Here is a 25,627-nt window from a genome sequence, read left to right on the forward strand (position 1 = left end):
AGAGGACAGTGTTTGACTTACTGTCCACAGGGTGCCATCATACACAGCAACACTGCCGCAGGGGCACAGGGAGGTGCGAGGGTGCAGAGACACAGCTGGCAGCTGGAACAGCAATAACGTGGCTTATCAGAGGTTTAAGCTCCCTGGTTGATAGTCAGTGGAGCGCAGAGCATGCCAGCAGTGCCGAGGACGTAGCAGCACTGTGCTCCCCTCCTAGCTCATGTTTCAGAGCACCACTGTGCTGCGGCACAGGCCATGGGAGGGGTGATGTGGCCCCTTCAAACTGCCCTGGATCTTTGCTGAGCCCACCTTTGTTGAGCCTCTTGCCTTCTCCTCTCGCAGCCCTCACTAGCAGCAGCACCTCTGCTTTGGTGGCAGGGAAACCCAGTGGCAGCCCTCACTGCACTCCCTGGCCTGAGTACCTGAAGCTTCACAAGGAGTTTGAAGAACTGTCTCGGCTGGTTGCTCAAAGGTTCCCATGAGCTGAGGTCAGCAGCTCCTGCTACCTGGCAGGACTGATCTGCTTGAGTGAGGAGTGTCCTTGTGATGCTCCCATTAAGGGGTCTTTAATGGAAATTGCTGGGGAAAGGAGCTCGGAAACCTCTGCAGCTGTCATAATGCAACATCACCTGTGCCAGCATGGCCAGAGCAGAGGATTTGCCACCAGCTATGGTCACAAGCAGTACAGACCGACTGCCATCAGCTCAGACGGACTGGGGACCCCAGGCAGGGAGGCTCTGCATTGGAGGTTGTGCTTTACACTGGCTGTTGGCCTTAAGGTTGGCAGAGGTGACCTCGAGCTGCAGGGCTTTGGCACAAGGAGTGGCTGGTGATGAACACCGGTGGGTCTAGACCTGTGTGTGCTGCCCTGTGGCTGTCTCTCTTGTGCCCCTGAAACCTCTGATGTTATTTGTTACAATGGTTGGGGTCTGAATGGCCCTGCAGCCTGTGATTTTCTATCTTTCTCAGTGGCAGGAGCACCCAAGTTGGTGTCCTCCACAGCTGGTGGCCTTGGTTCTTGTAGCCTCACGGCTCACACCAAGGCTTTGGTGTCCCTCAGCACGTGATTGTCTGAGACCACACTTTTATCTTGACCTTGTACATGGGGAGTGTGCCTAAGTGCAGACCTGCCAAAGCCTCCTTGGGCACTGGGATGCCTCCGCCTCCTCCAGTGGCCTTGGCTAAAAGGGAGGGAGCAGTGGCTGAATGGCAAGGGTCCCAGTGTGGAACCCCCCTCCCCACCCGTCCAGACCAGAACACAGCATGGCGGCATCCCCAGTGAGTGAGAAAGTTATTACCCCATTTGAGCGGGAGGTGAAAGTGTGCAGCCCCCAGCTCTCACCGGGCAGAGGGCTGCAGTTAAAGCAGTCTGTCCACAGGGCTGTGATGGTCACCCGCAGAGCCTACATGGGGTCAGAGCCCTTCAGGTCTGGAGGGGTCCCTCTGGGGCTGGTGGGCCTGGCCAGGGCCAGATGTGGTACTAGCGCCCCTGCAATCCAGCCACCCAGCTTCCCTTGCTGTCCCACTCCTTCAGAGCAAGCCTTGGTGCCAGGCACAGCTGCGCTGGTCCCTGAGCAGTGCCAGTGGAAGGAGAGGACGTGACTTGCCCGCCGTGCCACCCCCGCGAGAGGTGAGCGAGGCACGCTCTGCCGCGACCTGAATCAGGGGCGTCGCCTGAGGTGGGACAGAAAGAAGGGCAAGCAGGAGAAGCAGCAGCAAAGCGGGGGGGTTTGCGAAGTGCCTGGTGGAAAGGGTCGGATAGCGCAGCAGGGGCAGCGCGGCCGCAGCCTCGCTAGAGGGAGAGCTCCACCGCGGAGCTGCGGCTGCGTGGGAGGAGCGGGGAGCCCGCGGGGCCGCACCGCCCGGGCGGGGGATGCGCCGGGAGCCCAGCCTTCTCCCCGGCCAGACCGCGGCTACTGGCGTGTGCTGGAGCGCCGGGGCCCTGCCAATAAGCTCCGCTGTGTTTCTTTATAAGGTCCCTTTTGTTACGGCAGCAGTCGGTGAGCCGGTGCCCCCCCGACCCTCCTTCTCGAGGCCAGCGCAGGTCTGTCAGCTGGCCTGAGCTCCCAGTTGGTACTGGGCAAACTGGTGAGATGATGCCCTGAGGGCTGTACACAGTTTCGGGCCCAGTGGGGTGGATTTGGGGTGTGATGTGGGAGGGCTGAGCAGAGGAAAGAGGGTAATGAGGAACAGATGGAGATAGGGGAAGGGAGGGATGGTGTGGGATGGGAGCACAGGAGGGGGACAAGGGTAGGTTGCAAGATTAAGATGTGTCCCCAAAAGCACTGGCATGGCAAGAGATGGGACACAAGCCTTGGGGGAGGAATTCCTCCCAAGCATTTCTGTGTTGAGCCATGAAGGGCAGCAGGAGCTGGGGCACAGGATGCGGTCACAATGCTGGGGGCTGGGGCAGGCGCTCCATGGCATGGAGAATGGGGGAAGCATGGGAGGGTCCCAGGGCTGGCTAGGCTCAGACACAACACATCCCCATGGGGTGCAGGCAGTCATGTCAGGTGTTAATTCCAGCCTCTGGGTCTGACCCAGAGCCCACAGGCTGGGCTTTGCCCAAGGATCTGAGACACCCAGGTTTCCCTGCACTATCCCATGGCATCTGTGTCTCTGAAGGAAAAGACAACCCTCCACCCAGTAGGTGAGTAATCAGATTTTAAGACTTTCAGCTGTCTCCAGAAATTGTTTGGTGGGATTGCAGAGTTAGCACCTGTCCTCTGCAGGAGTGGTTATACCCCCCAGAAGAGGGGCTGGTGGGATGGGGTGATGGAGAACAGGCAGGCATCTGCAGAGAGAGCTGGTGCTGCAGGGGAGGCTCTGGAAGTCTGCAGAGAAACAGGACTGAGGAGGAGCACAGCTGCCCAAAGTTTCGTCCTACCTGGATCTGGCAGCAGTAATGCTGACAAGTGCTGCTGTGGCCGGGTGATTTGAGGACCACATTAGACTCCAGAGCTGCCAGAAAGCAGGACCAGCCTTGTCTGTGATTGGAGGCAGGCCCAGCTGACCTTCAAGTGTCCTCCCAGCCCTAACTTGAATTCTGTGAGGAATGAACCAGCCCAGATCCTGGCTGTCATAAATCAAAGTCACTCCACTGAGACCAATGGAGGGAACTGCGTCTATTTAGCTCAGCCAAAGATCCGGTCTGGTACATTCTTAGCAGCAATATTAGGCAGGCTGGGCTTGCTTGGCAGAGGCATCTGGCATCTAGCCATGTGTGTGGGGCATTGGGAATTGAGTGCAGAGTGCTGTTCTCCCCCAGGCACGTGCCCCTCACACACTCGGACCAGGCTCCCTGCCCTGTCCCTTCATGGTGCAGGATGCAAAACAGCCTCCTGTGGGAAGCAAGTGGCACTTGGATTGTGGTTGGAGGTTTTGAGTTTCTTACAGAAGGTGTCCACCTATTAATGTGTCAGGCAGGACCCGGACAAACCAAGAGCTCAGCTGAGCACCCCCATCTGTAACCAATGGCCACCCAGCCCACCATGCAGATACATCCCTGTTGGCAGCCAGGAGCTGGAGGTCAGCCCTCTGGAGCAGGCTTTGCTGAGATAGTGCCTTACTGCTGCCCCACATCCAGAGGAAATTTGCTCCTGATTGCTGACAGCCATGGAGAGAACATGGTGCCAAGCATGCCCAGTTTGTGGTGGCAGGGTGGAGAGTATGTTGGTGCTCCTGCAGTGACATGCCGCATTGCAGCCAGGGAAGGAGCTGTGGTCTCTTCTGCTGGACTCCAGGCAGTTGGCCAGAGGAGGAATATTGGGGTGAAATGAGGATCTGGCTCCAGGAAAGGAGTATTTGGCCCTGAGAAGGAACATTTGGACCCTAGAGAAGTATCTGGCCCTGAAGAAGGAGTTTCTGTGGTGCACTGGTCATGAGCAGGACCATGGTCCCGCAGCTGCTTCCCAGGGCTGGGAACACAACCCCATCCTTGCACTGAGCTGGGCTGGGAGGTGGTTGGGAAAGAGCCTCCATCCCAGTGCAACCCATGAGCTGGATCATGTGCCTTCCTCACAAAGGTCCCCAGAAGTGCCTCGCTGCTTCTGACATAGGTGCTGGGGACCCAGGCTCTCCAATGAACACCTCTGAGGTGGCAAGGGGCCAGCATGCCTGGCGACATGGTGGAAAGCAGGGCCTGTCCTAGGCAGGCAGCGCAGAGAGGGATGAGCTAGCGCTGGGCACACTTGGGGATGACTCACTTCAGGCACACTGTGAATGCTCGCACAATACCAAATTTGATCTTTGTTCCTTAAGTGCAGGACAGTTCTTGGGTTGAAAATGTATCTAATGTAGAAAATATTATCTCACTGTTTCTTCAAGCCAAACTGAAATGTCACTTTAGAAAGTACACTAAAAAAAACCCTACCCTGAGACATTAGCTCATTGGCAAGAAAATTAACATCACCTCAGTTGCCTCAGACATGGACACATCTCCTTGTTCTGTTCTCCATTTGCTTGAAGATTGGGCACTTGGTTTTCACTCTTTAAGCTGCACATTCTCCAAGAGAGCTGAGGCTTTGAGTGGTGACAGACGGTGCCATGAACAGGATGCTCCCAGCATATTGAGGCTAATAGTGCGTATTTAACAGTATGAGTGGCTGGAGTGTTGGAAGAAAACCTGTTTCATGGCATGGCTGGGGTCACTTGCACGGACTAGTGCAAGGTTATGCTTCACTGACGTAAAGCTCAATGTCAGAATGGGGACTTGGTGAGGGAGAGGACAGCAGATCACACTGGTACAGTTGCTTTAAGACCCAGGCTGTGATCCCTGCATGCCTATTGCAAGTAGCAATGCAAGAACTGCAGGCACAGGTTGGAAACCTCCAGGAAGATACAGATGTTGAAGGACAGCGAGGTTTTGAAGATGGCCCCATGCCTAGATGCTCAGCACTAGGTAGGAAAGCTGAGGAGCACAGCTTGGGAAGAGAGGTCATGGGGGGAGACTCAGAGCTCTATCTTTTCTCTCAGAGGCACCAGGAACTGGCCATGTGAAGAGGACAGTTTCTTAGGGAGGATGGGCAAGGTCCAGAAGGGTATCAAGAGTTTTCACTGATGATGAATGAGAAAAAATGAAAAGGTCTTCAGAGAGCTACTGAACAGCCACTTGCTCTGGAGGGGCAGCTGGGCCATGGGGAGTGGTGGTGGGGTGGCCTTAGGTTTTGTAGCTCAGCCTGTGGCTGGAGAAGCATCCTTGGAGCTGCTGGACTGGGAAGGAGACAGTGCCGATGCCCCTGTGATTGCAGCTTGTCAGCTTTAGAGGCAAATACAGACATCACAGCCCATGGCTGGCCAGTGCCAGTTGCTGGGATGGATTAATCTCCTCTGCTGCTGGGAAGCAAGGAGCCTGTGAGCCCTGTCCTTGGTGGAGGACACAGTGGCTGCAGCTGCACGAGGAGCTGAAGCGGGGCTGAGACATGCCCAGCACTGGCCCAGCAGCACCAAGCCTCCCTCAGGGTGGCTTTGGCCCTGCCAGCCAGCACTCCTGGACACAGCTGGAGGGCAGTGGGCACCAAGGTGCATGCTAACAGCACCTTTGGATACAGCCACTCTGTTTTGGGAGGAGGAGAGGTTTGCTGTTCCCACCAGGGTGGTATGGGGTGATGGACGGACTCCCTGGGGAGAGCTGGGGCAAAATGGGCGCAATTTTGCCCTGGGCCACCCATCGAGGTCTTACTACAGTCACCATCCGGTGCTGCCAAGCTCAGCGCTGGTCCAAGCCAAGTGCATCTCCCTGAGGACTTGTGGGGCATCAGAGCTGTTTTCACCAGGGAAGTGTCTGGCCCATGGGTCTGAGTGCAGAGCAGCTTCCTCCACTGCACACCGGCTGGGGATGTCAGGGTGCGGGGAAGAAGGTGCCTGAGAGTCCCCTGAGGCACAGGGCAGCCTGTCAGTGCTGTGCAGGGCTCCCCCGGGACAGGCAGTGCTGAGCAGCAGGGAGGCTCGTCCTTCATGGAAGAAGCAGAGCCTCAAGGAGATTGGCCTGTGTAATTGGCTCAGGAGAGCAGGCCTCTTAAAAGTCAATTAGAGACTTTTAAAAATAAATCAGACTGGAACATTGCGAGGACTGCCAGAAAGTTTGGGCGAGGTCAGAGTCGCTTAACGTTTGTTGTTGATTAGATTCAACTAGTTTTTTGGTTGGGATAACTTCTGCGTGGCTGAGTCAGCTTTGGGGGCTAAGCCAAGAGCCGTTCTTAACGTGGCCATTTAAGGCATGGTGGGGTGAGAGCTGATGGGCAGCCTGAAGAAGATAGTACACCCCCCTGGGAGACTGGGAGGGTTTCCTTCGTTTTCACCCTCTCTGTCTCAGTTTTCCCTTCCATGAAGTGCTTTGAAGTGGGTAAGTGGGAAAAGGCGAGTGAAAGAGTTATAGTTGTCTTCTTTTGGGTAGAAACTGCACTCAAGAGAGGAGCACAAGGAGTTTGTCCAGGTTAAAAAATGAGTGTGGATCTGTAGAACAGCATGTGATATGCACATGTTTCTGCTCCGAGTCTCTGCTACGGCTGAGCTTGGCAGAGCCTGAGCCCACAAATGCAGTTTCACAGGCTCAGGTTTGGGGACTTCAAAGCAGTTGTCCTGTCTCTCCATATCCAGTCTGGACACGAGTTTGAGTGCCTTGGCCTTGTCACCAGTCACTGCAGCTGTCCTGTCACCCCACCTCTCCTCCAGCTGCATCTGCAAACCTTCCCTTAGTTCCTTGACCTGCCCTCAAGTGTCTCTAACCAGTGTTGTTCATCCTGAGACCCAGCAAGTGAGCAGCTGGTCTCCAAAGCAGTTTGAGGAATCTGCATTTCCCAAGAGTGGGGAGAGGACCTGTAGGCAGGCTAATGTTGAGTGTCCCTTCCCTTTGCAGTGACCAGCCAATGAGCCAGCTGGTTTTGGACTCAGACTCAGAGATGGACAGCGTGGAGCAGCTGGCCCTGGGCAGCACAGACACCCTCTCCAACGGGCACAAGGCTGATCTGGAGGCCGCCAAGCGCCTGGCCAAGAGGCTCTACAACCTGGATGGCTTTAAAAAAGCGGATGTGGCCCGTCACTTGGGGAAGAAGTACGTGTGGGTATTCACAAGGAACGCCCATTCTGCAAGGGGCCCACCTGCACCCCTGGTGCACCTACAACTGCTGCCCTTGCAGGGCACTGGTCTGGCAAGGAATAGCTGGCAGGAATCCTATGAAAGTCTGAACCCTATAAAGGTCTGAACACCCCAGAGACATCCAGGGTTTGGCACCTTTGTACCATGACTGCATCTTGGATGCTTCAGTAAGTTGTCAGAGCAAGGGGATGGCTAACTGACCTCTTGTGGGCCCTTCCAGCTCAAGCTTTTCCAGTTTCTCTTACATGCCCAGTATTCCCATTGGATCTGTGGATGACCCCTCTGAGTTTTGTGGGAGTGTGAGGTGTCTCTGTCCCCAGAATGCTTCCCACAGCCCTGGGGAGCTCCCACCATCCTGGAATCCACCTCACCCCGTGTGCCTCTGGTTGTCCCCACAGTCTGTTTGATCCCACACTCACTCCCCTCTTTTCTATTTCAGCAACGAGTTCAGCAGGATGGTGGCAGGGGAATATCTGAAGTTCTTTGTGTTCACAGGGATGAGCCTGGACCAGGCCCTCAGGTCAGAGCTGAGTGCGTGTGTGTGTGTGTGTGGTGACCACCCGAGTGAGGTCCCAGCATGTACCCTGCCCTCTGCACTCACACAGAGACCTGCAGAAGTAGGCAGACCCCAGTGCTCCCACCTGGAGATCCTCTTACCTCTTAAATAGGGAAGGTGATTCCCAAAGTGATCTCGCAGCCACACAACCAAGAAAGGGCTTCCCTAGTCTTACCTCAATGGTCAGTGCAGTTGGCTGGAGGTCTCTGCAATGTGCCAGCAGGGTGTAGTGCTGTGGGCTTGGAGGGGACTCCTGTAGCAGGTTGGGTGGCATGTGTGACAGCAGAGCATCATCTGTCACACAGAGGGGTCTCCAGACCAGAAAGCACGGCTCCACTGCTGCACAGAGTGGGTTGGAGAAGCTGCTGGTGGGCATCATGTGTGACCAATGCTGCTGCTGCTTCTACAGGTCCTTTCTAAAGGAGCTGGCCTTGATGGGAGAGACACAAGAGCGAGAGCGAGTGCTGGCTCATTTTTCCCAGCGCTATTACGAGTGCAACCCCAATGCCATCTCTTCAGAGGGTAAGCAGCTCTGTGTGTATGTGTGTGTGTTTCAAGCAAGACCATCCATTCGTCAGCTTGGTGAAGGTGTTCAAACTGAAACCAGAGAATGGGCTGAGAGCATGTACTGAAGCCTTAGAAGGCAGCCCCAGTTACAGAGATGTAATTTCTCTCAAATGGCGGGTGCTTTAGAATTTCTTTTTTTTTAAACCCGCTCTGGTTGGATCATGCAAAATTAGGGCTCAACCCATCCTTAATTCTGACCTTGAGCAGATTAGCACAAGAGGCAAGAGAAGGCCCCTCTCACCAGATAGACCCCAGCTCTCAGACCCTCGGCTCAGGGAATAGTCAGGTGAGAAAACTCGGGTACTCAGCACTCAGGGTGTCACAGTCACCTACTTTGTACCGTTTCACGTCTTTGCGCCTCTCCTGTGTGTGTCCACGTGCTGGGTCTGCTCTGGGCTGGCTCTGGGGCAAGTGAGGTTTGGGCTGCCTGGCTGGCAGGAGGCTGTGCTGGTCCCACCTTGCCGTGCTGGGGGCTCTGCAGGATGAGCTGCAGCGTCACTGCCTGGCTGAGGGGGCTGCAGGCTTGGAAGGGATTTTGTATGCTCAGGTTTGGGACCAGCTTTAATTCAGTGGCCTCCTACCTACTTGCCTGCGTGCTGCCAGCACTGTGCTGTCTGCTGTGTGCCCCACGTGCCCAGAGTGGGAGGCTCAGGGCTGTTTTGTGGGCTCAGAGCCCCTGTGCCCTGCCTGAGATGCTGAGAGGCTGGAGCACCAGCTTCAGAGCCAAGCTAGGGGCTCTAATTCCTGTCCTGTGCTTACGCTGCAGATGGAGCCCACACCCTCACCTGCGCCCTGATGCTGCTAAACACAGATCTGCATGGACACGTAAGTTCCTGCTGCCATTGGCCCCTTCTGTCTCTGCACTTTCTGTCCCCACCACCCTGAACTGTAGGTGCTGGAGGAAGAGTGGGGACTTGCAAGGACAGAGCCATGTGAGTAGGAGGCACAGAACCCTGGGCCCATGAGGGCTGGTGACCCCTAACATGGCTGGTGAGGAGAGAGGAGAAGGGCTGAATGAGAGGAGGGGCTGGTGAAGGAGATTGGGGCGTTGGAGGAGACACACTGAACTGGAAGGTGTGGAGGTGGAATGAGGACAGAAGGGGGAAGTGGGCAGGGAGAGAGAAGGTGGGAGTGGGACTTCAAAACCAGCTGCCCTCAGGAGCAGGTAGCACCCAGCTTAGAAAAAGGAGACTCCCAGAGTCTAGGCAAAGCCGGCAGCTTCACCACACCTGCAAGCAGCCTCCCTTAGACCTGGCTGGCCTGTCATCCCACCGTTGTTCTGTTCCTGGGCTGTATGACCCACTCCAGCCAGCACTGGCCCCTGGCCTGAAGGTAACCCTCATGTTTATCTCCCTCAGAACATTGGAAAGAGAATGTCCTGCTCCGACTTCATTGGGAACTTGGAGGGACTCAATGGAGGTACTGACTTCCCCAAGGAGCTGCTCAAGGTAAATTCAGTCACTCTTCCTGACCACCAAGGGGCAGGAGCAAAAGTGAGAGCTTTGGGTAGGATCTCATGGATGGTTACATGAGAGGCAATGAATGTGTCTGTCCTCATACAGGAAATATGGTGGTTCGTTGGCCTGCAGCTTTCCTCCTGCCTTGCTGGGGGGAACATGGGGCTGTCCCGTACCCCTAGGAGGATGGATGCCAGAGCTTTGGCTGCGGTCCTGGTGCCCTCACTGCTCTTGCTGTGCCTCCATTGCCAGCAAGGGGGCACATGTGGGGCAGTTGACTAGGGTTGGTTTGCCCAGCTGCAGACAGAGGTTTTGTGGCATTGGCCCCATGGTACTCAGCCCTTCCTGGCTCCCTGAAGCACTGAGGCCCAAAGCTGTGGCCACGCTCTGGGACTGGAGCTGTCTCCCATGTCAGAGGGAATGTTTCTGATTACATGAGCAAGGCATGGCAATGGGGAGTGTGGTTTGATGGTGAAAGCCCTGAAGCTGGGAACTCACTGCACTGGTGTGACTGGGGGACTCCTGCCTTCTCCCTGCCTGCCCCAGTTCCCAGCAGGGCTTGGCTAGGGTGGGCAATGTTCAGTGAGCACCTCCAGCCTTGGACTGCTGCACTTCTCTGGCATTGCCTGTTCTCAGGAGGATTTTCTGAGCTGCCATTTGCCTGTCTTGGGCCCTGGGAATAGGTTTAGCTCCCATGGGATCTGCGCAGAAACCATTGCTGTCAGTGCAGCACTACAGTTGGCAAATACTCATGATGTGGAAGATCGGTTCCCACAGGGTGCTGGACCCATGATGGGGGGAGATGGTCGATGAAAAAAAGCAACTGAGGGTGAAAAGCTGAGCTCCCTTTTCAGCCTCTGTGGGTCTATTCCTAGCTGTGTCGCTCACCCCATCATTAAGAGGTTACCAGCAGCTCTCAATAGGGCTGTCCTCCCTCTCAGCCCACGCTTCACCAGTAAAAGGAGTTACTCAGAAAAAATTCTCCTCTAATTTTAAACTCAACTCCAGAAAAGGCTTTAAGCATCCGAAATGGAATAGGAACATCCAAAATGAGGGTCCCGAACACCTGTCCTCCAGTTCTACCGCTGCGCCTTGAAGCATCCGAGCTCCACAGGCTCCTCAGCGTGCTCCCCCTTGCAGCCTCCGGTGCCTCACTCTTGGGTAACCACACTTCAGGCGCCACCCATGTTAAACTTCACCCTCCAAATTACCAACAGTTTAACCAAGCAAGATCATGTTATCCCATCAGTTTCCAGCCAGTGGGAAATAGGGCAGTGAGCAAGTGCCACAAAGCTACAGGCTTTCTCTCATGGCTTGGGGCCAAGACCTTTATCAGGTGTAAGGCAGTGGGGGGAGGCTGCAGTGCTGCAGCACAGCCCTGCACAGCTCTGCCTGCAGCCCAGCAGTGGGGAGGCTGCTCTGCTAAAAATGGCCTGTTCCTTCTGCAGCTGCGGTGCTTCCCACCACCGCTTTTCAGCTGCCTCTGTATGGGAGCCGTGCTGAGGAGAGGGAATGAAAGGCAACGCGAGGAACTGCATGTGGGGCAGGCTGCAGCTCCTCACCTGAAGCACTGCTCTGCTTTGGGGAGCCCCTGCCCGTACAAGGGGGAGCAGGATCCCAGGGTGGGTGAGGTGGGGAAAGCACTGTTGGCCTGTGGTGTGGAGGGGGGCAGCAAGGAAAGGTGTCTGAAGGGGCTGTGCCTCTCCTGGGCAGCCTTTGCCAGGCTTGGCCAGAGAAGACACCCTCTTCTTTCTGACAGCTGCTTTCGGCTGCCCTCCCTGTGGCAGCCTTTGCTGGTCCCATTTTTATCCCAGGTAGGATGCTGCCCCCTCAGCGGACCTGACTGTCGGCTGTGCCTGGGGACTGAGGTTCCTGTGCAAGTGTGCCGCACAGCTGGCTGACTAATTTTAGCGCTCCGGGAGCACATGCATTTCCTAAGGGCAGCAGGGGAGGGGAAAGGCTGACGGGCTTCAGAGGAGCTTCCCAAAGCTCAGGGCTGGGGCTCGGGGAGTTCCACTAGTGCAGAAGAATGGTCCTGGGGGCTCTTCCCAAGCCTGCCTGGGCAGATAGTGCAGATTGCTGCCCCACAAGCTTCAGAACTGGGGGGCTTGAGGTAACCCCCACCCACAGCACTCCCTGCCAGGGAACAGAAACAGCAGGAATAGACCCATGCAGAGCCTGGGTGTTCCCCTCATCTGGCTGCGGGGAGTCCCAAGACAAACGCAGCACGATGCCTGAGAGCGGGTGGCAGCTTGAGTCAGACGAGAACTTTATCTGCTACTAGATAATACATGTAAACAATCCCAGTTTTATGCAGAAAAAATGAAAACACTTGAAAGCTTGTGCTTTCACAGCTGAGCACCATGTCCCCCTCACTGACAGTGCCTCACCATGCCCTGCGTGGCACTACTGCTGGAACTAAAGCAGTGATGCCTTACTGGCACTCAACTCCTGCTGCTGGAAACGCTTTCTTTTGGCTCTGAAACCTGCCCTGGAGAATCGTGCTTCACAGGCAGAGCTGCCCAGCTCTCCAGCTTGGGTGTTATCCCTACCTGGGATAGGGAGCTGCACCAAGGATATAAGAACCCATATAATGTCGTGCCCAAGGATGCCCACGTCTGCAGGCTTGGACTCAAATTTCTGTGGCCAAACAAAGGCTGCTGCTGACTCTGCAAGGAGAGAGGTGCAGTGGGACATGCTGGAGCTGGTGGTATTTTGGTTAGCTCTTGAGATGTTGTTCTCTTCTCTTGTCAGTGTGATTCTAGCCCAGGCCCTGTGGGATTTCACACACTGTTGCTGGTTGTCTGTCATGTTTCAGATGTGGATTTGGCCTTTACATGATTGATTGTTTTGCGGAGCCTTAGGTCTTCCCCTCCTTCCTTAACCTATTAGCTTAACCTTATTCTTTGCTGGCCAATACCAGCACAGTAGGGCCAAATCAGGCCACATTTATCCACAGCGCTGCTTAGTGATTGCAGGAGTGAGCCAAATTTGTGCTGCCTTTCAGCCCAGGAGCAAGAGCACTTCACAGATGTTAATGAATTAAACCTGACAATGCAGTCGGGTCTGGGGGAGGAAGGTAGGATGTGCCCCAACCTTCCAGCTTGAAGGCACAACTGCAGGGCTCACACACTCAGTGCTGGGTAAGTGATTAGCAATGTGGGAAGAAAGCCCTGGCTCCCACCTCTGAGCTGTAATCACAGGAATGATTGCTCAGTCTAATCCCACAGGCTATGTCTTTTTTTCTCTGTTTCTCCTGGGAGTGATACACTGCTCTCCCCGTCTCTTGTGGCTCTTCCTGGCCTCAAGGGCAGCCCAGTATGTCTGATGCACCAGGCACCCATGCCCCCTCCCTCACAAGTTTTGCTCAGTGATCGCTATGCCAAGCAGTTAAGACAGAGTGGAAAATTTCCCTTTCTCCACTGGCCACATCTCCTACTCAGTCAGGCCTGACTAAATAACACATTGATCCTTGTATCTTCAGCAAGGATACCCAGTCCTTTGCTTATTCATGGGAACAGCTGATGGGAGCATCTACATCCTGCCCTTAACCAGCTGGGCAGCTCTAGCTACTGATTTCTCTGGCCTGACCTCGAAGGAATGGGCAGGAGAGTTAAGTGTGGAGTGGACACTGAAGACGAAAGGTCTGAGATCTACCAGCTCAGCCCTTTGGAAGTCCCTGGTGCAGGCTGGGCTGCAGCAGCAGCTCTGAAGCCTACCTAGCTGGCAGAGTGGAGGTGCTGCCCGCCTGATGGAGCCCAGGAGGCCCCCGAGATGTCACCGGCCACCTGCTCCCGCTCTCGCTGCTGTGGCGGAAAGGGGGCAGGGAGGGCCATCTGATGCAGCTCCGGCAGCTCGTGTGGCATCAGCGCCGTGGCTGCTGCCCCGCGGGACCGGCTCGGCTCGGCCCCGCTCGGTTCGGCTCGGCCGGGCGCCGCGGGTCGCCATTGGCTGCGGCGGGCGGGGCGGGGCGGGGCCCCGCCTCTGTCGGGCAGCAGCCGCCGAGCCCTGCCCGGCCCGGCCCGGCTTCAACAGGCGGCGGCGGAGCGGGCCGCGGCACGCAGGGCAGGCAGGGCCGGGCAGGGCCGCCGGGCACCCCGCCGCCCTCCCCCCGCCGCCGCCGGCAGGATGATCGGCGTCAACAGCATCAACAGCAGCGCGGGGCGCATGCGGTCCCGCTCCATGTGCTCGGTGCGCTACGGGCGCAACTACCGCGGCGTGGAGACCTTCTGCTACGGCTGGCCCCAGCGCTCCCGCACCCTCAAGCCGGTGCTCTACACCGACCTGGTGGTCAGCCGCCTCCAGAACCGCCGCAAGAAGAAGCCGGTAAGCGGCGGGCCGGGGGAGCGCGGGGTGCCGCGGAGGGATGCGCAGCGCCCTGCGCGCCGGCGGGAACACGGGCGGGCGGGCGGACGGACGGACGGACATGCCCGAAGCCACCTGACTCCCCCGTTGCGAGAGCCTCAGCCTTGGCATGGATCTAGCAAGCAGCCAGCCTCATCTCCCTCCCCAGCCTGATTTCTGCGGAGCCGGGTTCCGATCAGCTACCCTCCGCCCGAGGGTCCCCGCCTCCAACCCTGCCATGCACCCCCCAGCTCACCCCGAGCACGGGGCTAGCAGGAGCACGGCAAGACCCGGGTGACATTGCGCCACTTACGATGGCTTGACAGCAACGCTTGCTCGAAAACATTGCTGGGAGAAGAATCCAGGACAGAGCCGTACCGCTGGGACCAGCCCTCCAGCTTAGTTTAAGTGACAAGCTCTGCGGGCTCCTCGCCAAGGGCTGTGCTGAGCCCTGCCAGCCCGGCTGGGGCACACTGGCACCCGGCTGGAGTGGCAGGGAGAGCTGCAAGGCAGCATAGAGGGGCAACGCTGCAGCCCAGGCTGCCAGCCGAGTAGAGCTAGAGAGGAAGGAGTGGCTGCCTGGACAAAAAAGGGCTTTTTACTGCCAAGAGCTTCCTCGCTGTGAGCCAGCATCCGTTTTGGAGGTATTATCCTGGTGTGTGTCAGTCTGAGGTGGGGAGAAGCATACAGGCTGCCTCTGAGCACATCCTACCTCGGTTGGGTGCCTGCCTTTGGTGTAGCAGGGAAAGAAGAGTCCTCACCGGTCCCTGCGCTGCAGGCAGTGTGGGGCAAGGCAGGCAGGGGTACCCCAGAGCCACCTGGGCTGCCCCCATGGTCAAAACCAGCCCAGTGGAGACATCAGAGCCACCATGCCAAGCGACGATGCTGTCGTAGCGCAGTACAGTCTGGGGGCAGCATTAAGTTGTGACGCACTTGAATGGAAATATGCAGTTGGAAGGGAGACGCTCAGTTGCTGCTTGCTGCGCTGTGGGGATGTGCTGGGAGGGATAGATGGGTCTGCTGTCCTGGGCTAGGTAGTCAGCTGAGCAAGGAATGTTTTAAAAGATGTTAGTGCTGCTTATGATGTTGTTGAGTTGAAAGCATGGGGTAGGGGTGGGTAGCTGGCTCCTGCTGCTTGCTACTTCTGCCTGCAGCAGGGTGGAAGGTGACACTGCACAGAACACTGTTCCCAGGGCAGCCCACCCAATGGGGAAAAAAGTCTGTCCCCAAGTCACTCTTCTCTGTGTGTATGCAGCAGCCCCTCTGCAGTGGAGGGGGGGGACACGGGGTATGTACAGCAGTGTTGGTGTGTACCAGGTGGTGAGTTGTTCTTGAGCATGGGTTTTGTGTGCTGGGGAGGCATCAGGGGTTTTAATAAGGGACCTGACATAGGTATGGTTCCCACTGATATATGTCGCTGATCTGATGGTGCCATTCCTATCTGCGCAGCTGGGGAGTCTGGCTGCCTGGGGGACCTGACAGAGCTTTGTGGCTGGGTGTAGAGAAAGATATTTTGCTAAAGAAAAGTTGAGGAAAGCCAGCAATTGAGCTTTTGTATTGAAATGCTGCCATGCACTGAGAAAGGCAGAATGACTGCAGGGAGGGTGCTTGTTGGCTGTAAAGTCTGTCTTGCAGAATGTCACACAGCTGTGGCCAGTCACAGGGATGGGAAGAGGAAGGGGAGCCTTGATCAGCACAGGGCATCTTGCAGCACTTAGAGCTTAGCACTGTGTTGCTTAGCACAGGAACCATCAGACTGGAAAGGGGACATATCCATAAAAGAGGAACCCCTGAAAGGGTTAAAACCCTCTGCTGGATGCCTAAATTCTCACCTCAACCCTCTTCTATTACTTGAGTGCTGCACTATGGCCCTTGGTACAGTCCTGTATGTGTCAAAGCTGTGTCCAGGCCAGCTTGGTGCCTGGCTCCCCGGATCAGCACTGGATCTCCACTGTGGTCTGCTCTGAGCTGAGGAGCTGGAGGAGGATGTCTTCTCCTTACCCTGCCTGTGTAGGGCTGTTTCCAGCAGGGCCAGTGTTAGGGCTGGGTTGGAGCATCAGAGCCACCTGCCTCTTGCCCAGTGCAGCCCCCACTCCTCCTGGAGACGTTTGCTGGAGTAGGACTCTGGGATGTCCTCTCAGCCTGCTTTTTGAGAAGGAAAGCATCAAAGAAGGATGTTGTTGGTTCAATTAGAAATCCTGCTGGGACAGTATATTTGTAGGTCTCTTCAACATTGCGCATGTCTAGGGCAGAGCTGGCTGGTGCTGCCTGCTGCAGCAGTGAGCTCATAACCGAGCGATGACAAAAAGCCCTGACTACACTTGGGGTCAGCCATGGTGGCATGGAGCCAGTGCTCTGCTTTCTTGTGAGCAGTACTTGCAAGTTCAGAGCTGTCCTTTTGGCCCAAGAGGAATCTATGGAGCAAAGGCAGTCTGGAGAGAGGGACCTGCTGAGTGATTCAGCTGGTGTCTCTGGTCTCTGCTGATGTGGTTGCAAGTTAGGCTTCAGGAGCCTGCACCACCTGTGCTTCTCCAGCAGACGTGTTCTGTGCACCAAAGAGCCGGGACTGGCCAGCGGTGGTACTACCATGGGACCAGAAGAACAGGATGGACTTTGTGGCTGGAGTGCATCTTCTCAGCTAGGACTTAGGCTGAGTCCAGCAGCTTTGTTCTCGAGACCAGTGTTGGCCGGGGTTACTGTTTAGCGAAGCAGAGTCTTGGCAGGATTTAAGTGTAAACGTAAAGCTTTTCATTGCCATCTCAGCCCTCCCAGCTTCCTCGTTTGCAGCTCACAGTTCCCTCGCACAGGAGTGCTGAGCAGCCCCTGCTCCCCATCTCTGAGGTGAGGGTGCTTGGCAGCTGCTGCCTGCAGTGGGTTTGAGGGATGCTGTCAGGCCTTGTAGCAGGGTGGCTAGAGCCTTTTGAAGCCACGAGGCAGTTTAGCCTTTGAAGTGTGCACTGACAGTCCCAGAGCCTGGGTTTTTGTAGCGCGGTGCTCTGCCAGGCTGTGCTCTGGCACTGTGCCATCCAGAATTACCCCCCGAGCATCTTCTGACATCAGCTCATTCACTCAGCATTTAGCAGCAAGCCTCCCGCAAGTCCTGTGTGGGACTGGGGGCCACAGTCCCCTCCTGCAGCACCTTTCCCTGTCCTCCAAAATCCACATGCAACCGGCTCACGTCTCCCTTCCTCAGGGTGTAGAGTTGACCCCTCTCTATATTGTCACTGAGCTGGATGGAAGCCAAGCCACATGTCCCATCCTGCCTGCTCGTTCTGAGGAGCTTTTCTGTGGTTCCCAGTCTCCATGTCTCTGTGCCAGTTTTCCAATCTCCTTTTTGTGCCTGTTGGTTCTCAGCATCTCTCGGCTGCATCCCTGGCAGTAAGATCCCTTTCCCTATGTTTCCCGTGGCAATTCCTTGTCATTCACATTGCTCTGAGATGCCTGCTTCTCCCCCTGCTCTGTCCTGGCCGCTGCGCCTCTTGGGGGAGTGATGGAAGTTCCTTCCCCAGACACCGCTGGGGCCTATCTGCTGGCTGGCTTTCCTGGGCCCCTGCACGCCTCCAGTTGTACTTTCTCAGCCACCAGCAAGATCTCTCAGCAGCAGTCTCTGGCCCAGTGATGGATGTTGACAGCTGCCTGAACAGCCTGTGCGAGACTCAATTATGTTCCTCCAAGGATGATGCCTTCCAGATCTTGCTCCGAAGCCCTCTGCGAGCACTGTGTTGAAACCCTCTCCAGAGCCTCCCCGGCTGCAGAGCCTTGAAGAGCAGCTCTGGCTTGCACCCAGCTTGGACCGGACAAATGCTTGGGAGTGGGGCCCTGGAGCATCCTGCTGCAGGCAGGCTCAGCTTGTTCCTGTGCTGAGATGCAGACAGCGGGTCCTGCCTTGCTCAGCTTGGCAGTGTTTGGGCTGGCAGGGAGGGCAGGGTGCTTAGGGAAGTGCTGGGGACAGGGTAGGGACAGGCCACAGCCACCCTGAGCAGCAGCAGCTCAGCTGTAGGCAAACACCCATGCTGCCTTGATCAGCTGTGAGGTCCTCTGAGATCTTAATGAATGATAGTGTGCTGATGTCTCTGCAATTCCACAGTCAGCACCCTGTTGAAGTCTCTCCCAAAGCTTAAGCGTTCTTCTGGGCAGCTTCCCACAGGAGCATCACATCGCTGTGGAGCAGTGAGATCTGCCATGAGCCCACTTCTGCTATCCCAGGACAGGTGGTACATGGCAGGTTGCTGGCTGTGGTATGTGGTGGCTTGGAGCTGCTGGAGGCGTTGGGCCAGGCTGAAGTCCCACCAAGCAGGGTGCAGCAGGTATACACCGTCAAAGTCTAGCCCAAAGCCTTGCCTGCCTGGGGCCTGGGACTCCTGAAAGCCAGGCCTTTGGCCAGCATGGGACACCCTGGAGCAGAGAAAAGTGGATCTCCTGAGGGACTGGAAATGCTTGGTGTGCCTCGCTGTCATGCTGCTAATGCCATGCCACTGTCATGGGCAGGCAGAGGAGGAAGGGAGACAGCCAGGGCTGTGCCCCAGCACTGTGCCCAGAGTGTGTGTGGGTTTGCAGGAGAAGGTGCCTGTAGCCCTGAAACAAAGACAGTCAGCTGGCCAGGCCAGCGCTGGACCAGGATGAACTGCCCTGGAGCTGCCTTAACCTCCAGTGCACCTGAGCCAGCCTGACGTCCCCATTCTGTCCCCAGAGCAGCTCCTTTGACCTGGAATCACTCTCCTGCTGATCACTTGCTCTTCTTTCCACAGACACTGTACGGCTCCATCAAGAATGAGAAGCTGCAGTGGGCCATGTGAGTATCCCTCCTGGGGTATGCTGCTGTCTGGTGCTGGGTGGGCAGTGGGGCCACTTTGCAGGCATTAAGGGGGGCTTCCTTGACCCTGCTGCCCTCCCCATCAGTGCATCGCCTGCCCTAAAGGGCCAATCAGCCACAATCCTGCAGGGCTGTGAGGATGTGGGGTGGGACGAGTTGAGAGGAGATGGGATGGAGGTGCCTGGACAACTGTGGTGGCAGCGTACCTCTGGCTGCCCTGAGCACCTCGATGGGGACCTCTTCCCCAGCATGCTGGGGGAAGGCTGCCCGAGGCCACAGCTCCCTGCAGTTTTAACATTGCTTCTTGCCTTGGTGGTTGTGCCCAGGATGGGAGCAGGCAGGCTCTAGGGGGCTTTGGCTGTGCTGGGGCCTCACAAGGTGCCCGTACCCTCGCCTACAGCTGCCATCTCCAGCAGCAGGAGCAGCAGCGCCCGCGCTGCGGGGATTAATCAGCCCGGTAGTACTGCCAGCACTGAGCCAATGCGCTCGGGCTGCTGCCATGGAGACGCAGGCAGATGCTGAGGGGTTTAATTAGCAGTGAACGGATTTGAGGGAGGGGAGAGGCAGCAGCTCTGGGCTCCCACATCTTCCTGCCGGGCGAGGGGGGAACAGCACCAATGCACCCTGCCCACAGCACCCTGCCTGCAGTGCAAGGGGCCATGACCTGGAGGGAGAGTGCAAGTGGGGGCCTGCCTTTTTTCATGTCCACCCCTGCTTCTGCCCTGGGGCTGGTGCCCTTAGAGCCTTTGGGGCTCCCTGCACCATTTAGCTGATGGCTCTGAACCCCATACCCTGGCTGCTGCCCTGAAGAAGTGGGGACCACAGCCAGGGTCTCTCTTTGAGGGGGTTTTACTCTAGACCCTCTTTCCTGCCAGCTCCTGCCTATGAACCAGTACACCATGGGACAGTGGGGTTGTGGTGGTGCCAAGCCCCAGGGCGCTGCTCCTCCATGGCCCCTGGCTCATCATGTTGGCCAACATTCCAACATTAGTCCCAGCCCTCTCAAAAAATGCTCCTAGGGCAGACAGGGCCCCCACCCTGAGCCAGCAGCAGACACCCCCATGCCTTATCTTTAGGGCAGTCAGGCAGTACCATAGCTGCCAGCCTAGAAGAGCAGGGGCACAGAGGCATGAGTGCGTTTAGGATGCTCTCTATTGGTGACTGCTCAGCCTGTTCTGCTTCTCCTGCCCTCCCTTTCAGAAGCCAGGCCTTAAAATGGTACCAGCAAGTAGAAGGCTTGGTGTTTGCTTTCCCCAGCAAGGTAACAACCCCTTTCTCCACCCAAATCTGTGCCTGGCAGAGATGAAGAGGAGCTGAGAAAGTCCCTCTCGGAGCTGGCAGACCCCAACCCTAAGTCCATCAAGCGCATCAGCAGCTGCAGTAACCCCTTTCTGGACTTCTCCCAAGACTCCAGCATCGCCACCTACAAGCATGGACTGTTAGTGCGCAAGATCCACGCTGATCCGGACTGCAAGAAAAGTAGGTGCCTGGGGAGCCCATGGGAGGGTCTCTGGGGTGAGAGGGCACCAGTGAGCTCCAGAAGCCCAGCAGGGAGCAGAGCAGGAGTCATTGTGACATCTGACTGTGGCATCATGCCAGCCTCCAGCATCAGCCCCCTGTGCCCTGTCTGTGTGGCTGTGATGGGCATAATTGAGGCCTCAGGCTGGGGAGCCTGAAAGCCTCTCCCTGCCTGTCCAGCTCCACCATCAGGGCTGGGCAGAGACTGAGCTGGCATCGGACAGTGCAGCCCTTGCCTGCGGTGCTGAGAATGGGAAAGTTGGGCTGGGCCCCCTGAGGCGTGCATCCTTGCCCCAGAATAGTGGGGACAAGGGAAGGTGTCCTGTGGTGTGATAAACGAGCAGCACAGTGAGCTGCTGCTGGCTGGGCACTGCCAGGCACATTCACTGTTTCCTCCTTAAAATCTGCTCTAAGCCCTGGCCATCTGATGTTGCCTTGATCTGATTAGACGCAGCCACACTTTGCAGCCAGCATTACCTGGTGGGCAGCACCGCCTCGGCCCCATCCCAGAGCGGGGAGGCAGCAGTGAAGCTGAGCAGGAGTGGTGAGGCAGGAGGGGAGCGTGGTGAGGCGGGGAGCGAGGTGCGGAGCCCAGCGGTGCGGGCCCCAGGGGGTGGCAGGCAGCCCCCTGCCAGCAGCACCATCTGCCAGGCACACGGCCAGCACAGCTCAGGTGCATGGGGACAGTCCTGGCGTGCTGCTGTCCCCGGGGTGGGGTGACGTGTGCTGCAGCAAGGCTGGCTGGAGGAGGATTGGGGGAGGGTTGCCTCCCTTCTCTCCCTGCTGCGGCTGACGTCTGGGCTGCTCTCTCCTCCCCGGCAGCACCCCGAGGGAAGCGCGGCTGGAAGCCCTTCCACGCCATCCTGAAGGGGATGATTCTCTACCTGCAGAAGGTAGGCAGCAGTGGGGCTGCTCACATCCACACCAGGGAGAGGGACTGTCCTTGACCCAGGGAAGGAGGTCACAGCAATCCCCACAGTGGCGAGAGAGGGTCTCCCATGCACAGCATTGCAAAGCCCATTCTAATCAGACTCAGCACCATGCCTACTTGAACTCTTGCCCAGGGATCTGGTGGCCTTTCTGTTCCCAGAGTACCTGGGCTCAGAGGGGGTGGTGAAGGTGACTGCCAGACAAGGGCGCTGCAAGTGGGGGCTTGGCTTGGGGAAAGAGGAGGCACTGGGGTCTTTGCTGTGTGGGGGGTTTGGGCTGTAGATGCAGTCTCCTGCAGGCACACACGCTGCCCAGCTGCAGGGCAGTGGAACAGCCACTGCGCTGTTGCCAAGCCCATGTTCCCAGGTTATGCAGCCTCTCTCCATGGGTGTAGTGTGGGCTGGGGGCAGAGCCCACAGGAGCCTGGTGGAGGGTGATCTCCAAGGCCCACCACTGCCAGCACTTACCTGCAGTCACTGCAGCCTCGTAGAGCTGACTTATGGGGTGGTGCATCCCTAAACTGGCTCTGAAACGCCCTGTGACTCGCAGGAGGAGTATAAGCCAGGAAAGGCGCTGGCGGAAGAGGAGCTGAAGAACGCTATTAGCATCCATCATTCACTTGCCACGCGGGCATCTGACTACAGCAAGCGACCCAATGTCTTCTACCTCAGGACAGCTGACTGGAGAGTCTTCCTCTTCCAGGCACAGTGAGTCCCCCATGATCACTGCCTGGGCCTCACGCTGGGGCGCAGGGCCTCCTCTGACTGGGGTGGAGGGTAGGATGGGGCTTAGAGCTGCATTGCTTTCTCCTGTCCTGACTCTTTCTGGAAGAAAAGGGACCCAGAATCACTGCTGGGCTATGCCCAGCTCCTCTTCTTCCCACCCTATTGGGCTCATGGTGGCCCAGGTGGCATGGGGCAGAGCCCCAGGTGCCATGGCTTGCCAGGGGCAGGTCTGGGGGACCTGGATCTTGGCTGGAGGGCAGGTCCCTCTGGCTGTGACATTGATAGTGCGACTTAGAGCCCACCTGTGGTTTGGCCTTTCTTCCCAGGAACCCTGAACAGATGCACTCATGGATCACACGCATCAATGTGGTGGCAGCCATGTTCTCTGCACCTCCCTTTCCCGCAGCCATTGGCTCCCAGAAGAAATTCAGCCGCCCACTGCTGCCCAGCTCCTGCACCAGGCTGTCTCAGGTAGGCCATGACATGGGGAAGCCACGGGCCTGGGACAGACCCCTGGGTTTACTAGTGGCACTGTCCCCCATGGAGGGACCTGTGCGCTTCCTCCCAGTGGGGTGCAGAGCTGAGGGAGCATGGCTGGGGAGCTGCCAAGCAAGGGGGTGCTGAGGCTGGGTTGGGGGCAGTGGGTCTCATTTTGCACAGCAGGGATGGAAGACAGGCAATGGAGTCAAACCTTGGAGGAGAATGTGGTCCTACACCACAGCTACAGGGTCCTGCCAGGGCCAGGACCTTGAAGGGCAGCCAGCCGGGGGGATTAACTGGCGCTCACGCGTGCCAGGACAGTTATTCATAGAGCGGGAAGGATTAAAAAAAAACACCAGCCTGGTTTTGGAGGGGATTAAATTCTTCTGCATTAAGGCCACAGCCCCCACTCCATGCAGGAGTAGACTGCCCCCAAGGGCCTGTGCTTTTTACCTGCCATTTAAATAAAAAGAAAAAATAAATAACCCAGGACCAAAAGCCAAGATCTTGGTTGGACCAGGGAGGGGAGAAATGGATTCTGGCCCCAGCTGGCTCACACTACACACACCTGCAGCTGAGGGGCTGCAAGGGGCTGGGCAGAACAGACAGGGCACTGACATGGTGCCACCCTTCCCCAGGAGGAGCAGGTGAAGAGCCATGAGACCAAGTTCAAGACGATGTCAGCAGAGCTGCTGGAGCATCGCTCCTCACTGCCTGAGAAGAAGGTGAAGGGCAAGGAGTATGAGGAGCTGAAGCAGAAGGAAGAGTATCTGGAGTTTGAGGTGAGCTGCGGGATTCCCCCTTTACCTCCAGTTCCTCTTCCCCTGTCTGCTTGGCCATCCCTGAGCAATGGGACCGCCCATCCCCCTGTCCTGGTCAGCTAAATGGCCTTGGGTATAGCAGGTACTGCCACAGTGCCCCAGCTCTGCACCCGCCTGGGCGGGTAAGTGACTCCCTGGGTTTGGAGGCTGGCTGAGATGTGCCATGGCGCTGCCAGTCCCAAAACTGGGTCTCTCTGCCACTGTGGGGCTCCAGTATGGGGGGAAGGGACCATGAGCATCCCTCCCCAGCCCTTGAATGCTGGCTGGGGTGGAGGGACCACAAGCATCGCACCCACGCTGAGATGCTGGCTGACAGGACTGCGGCCAGCTTCTCCACCCTTCTCTCTGCTGCTCTTGCCCCCTAGAAATCCCGCTATGGCACCTATGCCATGCTGCTGCGAGCCAAGCTGAAGGCTGGCTCTGAGGACCTGGCAGCATTCGAGTCCACCCTCTTTGACACAGCTGATGGGGACGATGATGGCCTGAAAAAATCTCGCTCCAGCCCCTCGCTCAATGCAGAGTCCTCTGGCACGGCCACCAAGGTGAAGCGCAACGTCTCAGAGCGCACCAGCCGCCAGCCCCCTGGCCACCCCCAGAAGTTGTAAGTGAGGGGCATCAGCCACCCGCGCTGCAGCTCGGTTCCTCCCCCACCCCGCGCCAGGGTGGAGGCCACGTACCTGCCGAGACCCTGCATGAGTCCGTCTGTCTGCAGCACAAGCCAGGGGGTGACAGCCCTTCCCTGGCTGCCAGGACCAGCCAGGCATAGCTGCAGCCCCTCCACCAGAGACAGTGGCAGAGCAGGACAGTCCCTGGTCCTTGCCTGCAGGAGTTGCCTGCATCGTCAACCCCATCAGACTTGTTCCTGCCCCTCCTTGTCCTGTGCTTGGCTGCAGGACCCAGTCCCCCCTGCCCTGGGGAGGGAGAACCACCAAACCCCACGCACTGGTCTCCATTCTTCAGTGGTTAAAAAAAAAAAAGACAAAAATGCAGCAAAACAAAGCCAGCGACCGCTTCTCCTTCAGCTCCGTTGTGCCATAGGGGGCAGACAGGAGGGGGCCAGCCCTGGCCTGTCACCTCTCCTGGGGCTGGTGGCCAGAGGAGCCAGGGTGATGGCACCTGGCCACCTCCTTGCCACCTCTGCACCCTCCCCGCTTTCTTACAACTTTTGAACGGTTTTTGTGATACAGTTTTGCACTTTTTAGTACCAGATTGAGCTGACCACGAGGGAGTTTTTCTGGGGGCTACTTTTGATGCTTTTTGGGAACTGTTTTAAAAAAACAAAACCACAAACCCAGCCATGTCCTGTAGGCACTGCATTCTGGGGTGGGGAAGAGATTTTTACATGGACTTGGGGGGACAACTGCCTGCCCCCTGCAGCAAGTTGAGCATGGGCTCCTGCGTGTGCTGCTGCCTGCATCCCAGCCCCGCTTCGGCACCAGCAACCCTTCAAAGAGAGACAGCACCCAGGTGGTGGCCTTGGGATAGCAGCACCCATTGCTCCGTTCATGGCTGATTTGTGACCTGCCCCGCAGCAGCCTCAGCCAGCCCTGTTTATGCTGCCTGGGTGTGAGCATCGTACCCAAGGTGTGTTGGGCAGCAGTGTGTAAGTACTCCTGCGTGAGGGTGAGAGGTGAACCCCAAAACCAGGGTTGCCTGGGGTCTCTTTGCTGCCCTATCAGACTGCCACAGCCTAGAGCTGGCTTTCCTTCCCATGCTGCTTCTCCAAAGCATGGCCAGGGCCTTGGAGGCAAAGCCCTGTCCGCAGCACTGTGAGGTCCTCATGTTGCATCAGTGGTGGTCTGGCACCTTCCTTGGCCGCAGGCTCCCTCCTCTCCAAGATGAGGGGCAGGCTGGGGCAGCCCCACCACCCCAGCAGGGGCTGGAGGATGCTTGTCCAGTGGTGGAACATGGCCACAGAGTGCCCAGGGAGGAGTCTGGGGACAGCAGAAGGGCTGCAGGTGTAGGCTGTCAACAGGCTCTGTTCTCAGCTGCCTGGGACCTGGCTGGTTTCAGCACTGACTTTGCGAATGTGTCAAAATTTTTATTCTGCTCTTTTGAGTCTATTGAAAAAGAAAAAAAAAAAAAAAAAAAGGAGAAATAAAATAACACAGGAAAAAAAAAATCCTCCCTGGCCCCAGGTGGCTTGGGGGGAGAAAAACCTTTGTACAGCTTCTTCTCTCAGTACTGAAGTAAAACTTGCTCTTCACTTCTTGTGTGTGCTGTGGTTTCTCCGGTTTCTCCCCTGCTTGGAGACAGCCCCAGGATGCTGAGGAGGGGGTGGCAGCTGCCTCCTTGCTGCCGAACTCCCAGGCAGGGCTCA

At 57.1% G+C, this 25,627-nt stretch overlaps 1 protein-coding gene across 6 annotated transcripts in view; it reads left to right on the forward strand.

Annotated features, from left to right (window-relative positions):
• The window catches only part of PSD (pleckstrin and Sec7 domain containing), a 46,555-nt gene extending 21,042 nt beyond the window's left edge, over nucleotides 1–25,513 (forward strand). For 2 of the 6 annotated variants that reach the window (XM_065067480.1, XM_065067477.1), the window contains 12 exons: nucleotides 6,857–7,051; nucleotides 7,536–7,616; nucleotides 8,062–8,174; nucleotides 8,986–9,044; nucleotides 9,578–9,667; nucleotides 18,769–18,812; nucleotides 20,134–20,312; nucleotides 21,174–21,244; nucleotides 21,831–21,988; nucleotides 22,333–22,477; nucleotides 23,125–23,268; nucleotides 23,673–25,513. In XM_065067480.1, coding sequence (XP_064923552.1) covers nucleotides 6,857–7,051; nucleotides 7,536–7,616; nucleotides 8,062–8,174; nucleotides 8,986–9,044; nucleotides 9,578–9,667; nucleotides 18,769–18,812; nucleotides 20,134–20,312; nucleotides 21,174–21,244; nucleotides 21,831–21,988; nucleotides 22,333–22,477; nucleotides 23,125–23,268; nucleotides 23,673–23,912 — 1,519 coding nt within the window. In that variant the 3' untranslated portion in view covers nucleotides 23,913–25,513. Of the gene's footprint in view, nucleotides 1–1,889; nucleotides 2,089–2,526; nucleotides 2,651–6,856; nucleotides 7,058–7,535; nucleotides 7,617–8,061; nucleotides 8,175–8,985; nucleotides 9,045–9,577; nucleotides 9,668–18,768; nucleotides 18,813–20,133; nucleotides 20,313–21,173; nucleotides 21,245–21,830; nucleotides 21,989–22,332; nucleotides 22,478–23,124; nucleotides 23,269–23,672 lie in introns of those variants that run through there. The other 4 variants (XM_065067479.1, XM_065067478.1, XM_065067483.1 and 1 more) reach the window with 3 other exon arrangements.
• Nucleotides 25,514–25,627: the final 114 nt, after the last annotated feature.

Source organism: Columba livia, chromosome 6 (assembly GCF_036013475.1).
Source record: "Columba livia isolate bColLiv1 breed racing homer chromosome 6, bColLiv1.pat.W.v2, whole genome shotgun sequence".
Taxonomy (NCBI): Eukaryota; Metazoa; Chordata; class Aves; order Columbiformes; family Columbidae; genus Columba; species Columba livia.